The sequence below is a fragment of the Olea europaea genome, unplaced genomic scaffold (assembly GCF_002742605.1).
Source record: "Olea europaea var. sylvestris unplaced genomic scaffold, O_europaea_v1 scaffold59, whole genome shotgun sequence".
Taxonomy (NCBI): domain Eukaryota; kingdom Viridiplantae; phylum Streptophyta; class Magnoliopsida; order Lamiales; family Oleaceae; genus Olea; species Olea europaea.
In genome coordinates, this window is record NW_019264242.1 from 724,507 (window position 1) to 731,427 (window position 6,921).

The following is a 6,921-nucleotide window of genomic DNA, read 5'->3' on the forward strand; positions in this document are numbered from 1 at the left end:
TTGGACGGTTTAAATTTCAAACATTTTCCCATCCAATTGACAGTTAACAACAATGCAAGCGTCTAACAACGTGTCAAAAATTAGTGTATGAATTGCAAAGTTCAATCGGTAAGAACCTTGATACATGTACTCTATAGTATACACTTTTGTTTACACTTTGCACGTGACATTACCCTGTTGGGCAGTTTAAATTTAAAATAGTTCATCCATCCAGTTGACACTTGACAATGGTGCAAGTGTCAAACAACGTGTCAAAAATCAGTGTAAAATCTGCATAGTTCAGTAGGTAAGAACCTTGCTACAAGTACACTATGGTGTACACTTTAGTTTACAGCTTGCCACGTCACATTACCGTCTTGGACAGTTCAAATTCCAAACTGTTTTCCAATCCACTTGAAATTTGACAACAATGCAAGTGTCAAACAACGTGTCAAAAATCAATGTACAAATAGCAAAGTTCAATCAATAAGGACCTTGCTATATGTATACTATGGAAAACACACTTTAGTTTACACTTTGTCACGTGACATTACACTATTGGACAGTTTAAATTTCAAATAGTTTTCCTATCCAATTGACACTTGACAACAATGCAAGTGTCAAACAACATGTCAAAAATCAGTTTACAAGTAGCAAAGTTCAATCCGTAAGAAGCTTGCTACATGTACACTATGCTGTACACACTTTAGTTAACACTTTGCCACGTGACATTGCCCTATTGGCTAGTTTAAATTTCGAATAGTTTTCCATCAAATTGACACTTGACGACAATGCAAGTACCAAACAACGTGTCAAAAATCAGTGCACAAATAGAAAAGTTCAATCGATAAGGACCGTGCTTCATGTACACTATCGCGTACACTTTGGTTTACACTTTGCCACTCGACCTTACCTTATTGGACAGTTTAAATTTCAAATAGTTTGCCCATCCAATTGACGCTTGACAACAATGCAAGTGTCAAACAACGTGTCAAAAATCAGTGTACAAACAGCAAAACTCAATCGTTAAGAACCTTGCTATACGTACACTATTGTGCGCACTTTATTTTACACTTTCCCACGTGATATTACCCCGTTTGACAGTTTAAATTCCAAACAAGTTTCGCTTCCAATTAACACTTGAAAATCTGCAAGTGACAAATAACGTGTCAAAAATCAGTGTACAAATATCAAAGTTCCATCGGTAAGAACCTTGCTACATGAACACTATAGTGTACACACTTTAGTTTACACTTTGTCGACATTACCCTGTTAGACAGTTTAATTTTAAAATCGTTTTCCTATCCAATTGACACCTAACAGCAATGCTAGTGTCAAACAACGTGTCAAAAATCAGTGTACAAATAGCAAAGTTCAATCAATAAGGACCGTGCTACATCTACACTATGGTGTACACTTTAATTTACACTTCGCCACGTGATATTACCCTATTGGGCAGTTTAAATTTCAAACAGTTTTCCCATCGAATTGACACTTGATAAGAATGCAAGTGCAAAACAATGTATAAAAAATCAGTGTACAAATAGCAAAGTTCAATCGGTAAGTAATACAAGTGTCAAACAACGTGTCAAAAATTAGTGTACTAATAGCAAAGTTCAATCTGTAAGAACCTTAATACATGTACTCTATAGTGTGCACTTTAGTTTACACTTTGCCACGTGACATTACCCTATTTGGCAGTTTAAATTTCAAACAATTTTTTCATCTAATTAACACTTGACAACACTGCAAATGTCCAACAACGTGTCAAAAATCAGTGTACAAATAGCAAAGTTCAGTAGGTAAGAACCTTGCTACATATACACTATGGTGTACACTTTAGTTTACACCTTGCCAGGTCACATTACCCTATTGGATAGTTTATGTAGAACCCCAAATAATTTTAAACACCTTAGTGGCACTAAGACAAGAATATTGGATGGCTAAAGTATACTTCAGATTTTTAGTCTCATTTGAGACCTGTTTACGACATAGAAGACATTTGATTTGAAAAATGATATCTCAAGAAAAGTTGTAGCTCTTTGAGCTAGCTTTCCAACGCACTTTGAATTATCTCAATCGCATATTGGGAGAAGAAGTTATAATAGAAATCCTAAAGGCTGTACAGTATCAACCAAAGTACGTGGAATATGAAAGGTCAAATTCCTACACGATTTTCTAGCACTTTCTTAAACCTATAACTCCCACATAAATGACACCCGTATTAATGAGTATTAGGCCCTTCACTTGCCCTTAAGTTGTGAGATTTTCACCTATAAATAGCCCCAATGCATACACATTTTTCACACCAAGAGAAAAGCTTCTAAACATAAAAGAGAGAGTTTTCAAGTCTAGGAAAAAGAGAAAGGAGAGGGAGGAAAATTAGTTTTTCCTAGAAGTTTTGGTGCTATCAAGAAGTGTTTTCCAAGCATCAATTCTCAATGGAGTGTTTTTTTTTTTAAACATCAAAGGAGTGCATTTTTCAGCAAGGTTCAAAGCATCAATCAAGGTAGGTAGAGGTGCAAAGTGTTAATTCGTGTTAAGTTATAAGTTTCTAGTAAATGAAGATTTATGTTAATATGTCTAATGGTACCTCCGGTATGGCATACACCTCCATGTCTAATGGTACCTCTGGGTACGGCATGTACTTCCGGTCGAGGCGTCGTGTTAAGTCACGACTCTACGTATTTGGGATTCTACTGGAAATCCTACTATGAAAAGGTGTTTAAAGTTACAGCTTTGAAATGTATAGCTTGATCACGAATGCACCAATGATATCTATTGAGTTTTTTTAACTCACGGGTTTAACCCCTTCTCTACAGATTGATATGATTCTACCTTGGGCCTGGATGATGGAAAAGATGGAGAGTCGTGCAACTTGCCCATGGAAAACCCGGTGAACAAGTTATTTAGTTTATTTTTGTGAACGATTTCAACGTTATTTCTTTAAAGTATTTGAATAATGCTGAACGCAAGAACAAGTTGTGTTTTCTTCAAATAAATTACATTCCGTTTTTTTATTCAGTGTTTTATTTAAAGTATTCAAAAGGTTGTTGTTAAAATTATCATTGTAAAAATTAAGCTTCCGCTAAAACATATTCTCCTATGACTAAACCATCGGTTAGTTAAGTAAAGTAAGTAGCGTTTTGGTCCACAAAAGGTCCGGGCGTTACAGCGTGGTATCAGAGCATAGTTTAGCCGATTCTGTAGATCAAGTATGTTTTTTTTTTAAAAAACGGTTTAGCCAGTTTTGTAGACCAAGTATGTTTTTTTTTTAAATGAAAAAGTCTAAGATACTCCATGGCATCTTGCATCCATCCATCAATCTCATCCACGGCCCAGGTATGTTCAAAGTTAATGTTTTCATGAAAAGACTATGTTAAGATGCTTTGCGATGCTATGGTACAACTTATGCTTATTTTCAAAGATATACTATGCCAGTTAGAAATGATTTGAAAGATGTGTTTTTTTTCAAAAGATACGCATTGGGCTAGAATTTATAGGTAGAAAGTTATATAACAGTAGCCATTTTTCCAAGAGTAAAAAAAAAGTGTATGATATGTGAAAATGCAGCAGATATGGCTCGTAGAATGGCTAGGGCATATAGAGGAGCATTGAATCGTAGAATCGCCATTCAGTCAAATGAGAATTATGTGACTGATCTGCTCTGTCCACTTGACAAACATATACATAATGTCTATGAGAGATGCATGACAGCGGTGAACGCTAGAAAGGAGATAACGTATATTGAGGCTATAAATAACCTCATACACTCCCTTCCACCTCAATGGGGAGATATGGGAGTCACGGTTAGAGATGTAATGCTAGAGGAGCACCTAAATATATTTGAGTTTGAAGTGTATTGCCAATCACTCCTAGACCTATGGAGGGAAAACTTAGAACCTCAACCGGAGATAGTAATTGAACTTGATGAAGAAGAAGAGCCCGAAGAAGGGAATGATCCTGAGCCCGAGCCACAGGTTGAGATGGACATAGAATCCGGAACTGAGGCAGAAGACTACTCTGGAGATGAGGCTCCATCAAAGAAGATCCGTAGAACTTATAGGGATTAGATTTAAATCCTTGTAATAACTTCCTTTATGTCAAGAAATAAAACTTTATCTTCTTTGTTAGAATTCAAAGTATGAAACTAATAAGAACCGTACGTTTTGTCTAAAGGAAAATGGCCTACGCAAACCAAACCAACTTGATAAGAGATCTCCTCCAAGCGGTCCAAGACCTTGGCAGGTAAAACCCGAACTACGCGCAACCCCTACCACTAGTTCCTAATGCTCCTTCAACCCATGCTTCAGTGGTCAAGCAATTTAGAAGACACAAGCCCCCTACCTTCAATGGAGCAGCTGATCCACTTGCAGCCGAGGAGTGGCTTCGCAAGTTGAAGAGAATATTCTGATGAATAGGGTGCACGGATACCCAGAAGGTCCAGTGTGCTGAGTTTATGTTCTCCGGTGATGCAAGCCACTGGTGGGTCTCGATGTCAAGGACGAGGACCCCAGAGCAACAAGCGGAATTGACTTGGGAACGATTTAAAGAGGAAGTAATGGACAAGTACTTCCCATAGTCTTTTAGGGATCACAAAGAAAGTGAATTTCTCCAACTCAAGCAAGGACTATGTCCCTGACTGAGTATGAAAGGAAGTTTGACAAACTTTCAAGGTATGCTCCACATTTGGTGGATACTTATGTCCCATTGTTTCACCTCATACCATGAAATGCTGGAAAGAGCTCATGCTATCTGGTACCAGAAGACTAGCGCCGAGCAACATAGTCAACTGTTCAATCAACCGGACAATGGCAATATGGGTAAAAGAAAATGGAATGGCCAGGACAAGGGAAAGTGCAAGTGGCAAAACAAGAAAGCTAATGGCGGAGCCAATGCTAACAAGAGCATTATGCCAGTTATAGAGCCATGTCCTAAGTGTGGAAAGACGCATCGTGGCGTGTGTTTGCAAGGGAAGAATGTCTATTTTAGATGTTGCAAGCCAGGGCATATTTTTAAGGATTGCCCAACATTTTCCCCGAAGAAGGATGATAACAATGACTAGAACCAGAAAGGGAAAACACAAATTTTTGCAATGACTCAGAAAGATGCAGAGGAAAACTCGAACGTCATGGCAGGTACTTCATTGATAGCCAATGCACCTGCTTATGTATTGTTTGATTCAGGAGCCACACACTCCTTTGTATCAACAACTTTAATGGCTAAATCTAGTATTACCTGTGATAACTCGAAAGGTACATTAGAGGTTAGAATTCCTTCGGGCAACCCTTTGAGTACTGATAGAACAGCCAAATCAGTAAGTATTGAAGTTGAGGGAAAACCAATGGAAGCGAACCTATACATGATAGAAAAGAAGGATTTTGATGTAATACTAGGCATGGATTGGTTGGGTTGTAATTACGCCACCATCCGATCTAAGGAAAGCGAGGTATCATTTCAGAAACCAGGAGATAAACCATTTTCGTTCCTTGGAATGAAGAGAAAACCCCTTATTCGACTAATATCGACTTTACAAGCTGAGAAGATGTTGAGAAAAGAAACATGTCAAGGATATTTAGTAAACATCTCAAGAGGGAAACAAGAGATGATAAAGGTTGAAGACGTACCAATAGTATGGGAATTCATAGATGTGTTTCGAAAAGATCTATCTAATATTACACCAGATAGGCAAGTGGAATTCACCATAGACCTAATTCTCAGAGTGGCACCAGTGTCAAAAGCCCCATACCGAATGGCCTCGAAGGACCTACAAGAGTTAAAGAAGTAGTTACAAGAACTCCTAGATATGGGCTTTATACGGCCAAGTGCATCTCCATGGGGTATGCTGTGTTGTTCGTGGAGAAAAAGGATGGAAGCATGAGGATTTGCATCAATTATAGGGAGTTAAATCGATTAACTATCAAGAATAAGTATCCACTCCCGAGAATCAAGGATCTGTTAGATCAACTGAAAGGAGCTAAGGTATTTTCCAAGATCGACTTACGATCGGGATACCATCCATTGAAAGTAAAGTCAAAGGATATACCCAAGGCAGCTTTCAAAACTCGTTATGGACACTATGAGTTTACAATGATGCCGTTTGGGCTAACCAATGTACCTACAGTGTTCATGGACCTGATGAATCGTGTATTTGATCAGTACTTGGATAAATTTGTCATAGTCTTCATTGATGACATTTTGATATATTCCAAGAGTAAGGAGCAGCATGAAGAGCACCTAAGAATAGCATTAGAGGTATTACGCAAGGAGAAGCAGTATGCCAAATTTAAGAACTGTGAGTTCTGGCTTGAACGAGTTGGATTTCTTGGACATATAGTCACTGCCCAAGGGATCGAGGTAGATCGAGCGAAAGTGGAAACAGTAACCAACTAGAAAGCACCAACTAATGCTGGCGAGGTACAAAGCTTTCTAGGATTAGTAGGATATTAACGGAGATTCATAGAAGGATTCTCCAAAATAACTGGACCAATGACGCAGCTTACAAGGAAGGGAGTAAAATTCCAATAGACAGATAAATGTGAACAAAGTTTTCAAGAACTTAAACAGAGGTTGATATCAACACTCGTGTTAACAATACCTGAGGGTACGGAAGGGCTTGTTATATACAGTGATGCATCCAAGCAAGGATTGGGATGTTCACTGATGCAAAATAGAAAAGTGATAGCCTATGCATCAAGACAATTGAAGAAACATGAGCAGAACTACCCGACGCATGATTTAGAACTTGCGGCGGTAGTACAGACCTTGAAAATATGGCGACACTACTTGTATGGAGGAAAGTGCGATATCTACACAGATCACAAGAGTCTAAAATATTTTTTCACACAGAAGGAATTGAATATGCGACAAAGATGATGGTTGGAATTGGTGAATGATTACGATTGCACTATCCATTACCATCCAGGTAAGGTTAATGTTGTA

The 6,921-nt window shown here is 38.2% G+C and overlaps 1 protein-coding gene across 1 annotated transcript; it reads left to right on the forward strand.

Moving 5' to 3' along the window:
* Nucleotides 1–5,110: 5,110 nt before the first annotated feature.
* On the forward strand, nucleotides 5,111–6,386 carry LOC111389437. Its single transcript, XM_023014356.1, has 3 exons — nucleotides 5,111–5,296; nucleotides 5,668–5,936; nucleotides 6,317–6,386. Exons 1-3 carry the CDS (start codon nucleotides 5,111–5,113, stop codon nucleotides 6,384–6,386), a joined length of 525 nt encoding a protein of 174 aa, XP_022870124.1.
* Nucleotides 6,387–6,921: the final 535 nt, after the last annotated feature.

Bases quoted from the DNA above. Each gene is read 5' to 3' on its own strand.
- LOC111389437 (XM_023014356.1), top strand. From the start codon at position 5,111: ATGGCAGGTACTTCATTGATAGCCAATGCACCTGCTTATGTATTGTTT. The intron at 5,297-5,667 runs GTAAGTATTGAA...TACACCAGATAG, and splicing joins CTGATAGAACAGCCAAATCA to GCAAGTGGAATTCACCATAG. The intron at 5,937-6,316 runs GTTAGATCAACT...TTGGACATATAG, and splicing joins CTCCCGAGAATCAAGGATCT to TCACTGCCCAAGGGATCGAG.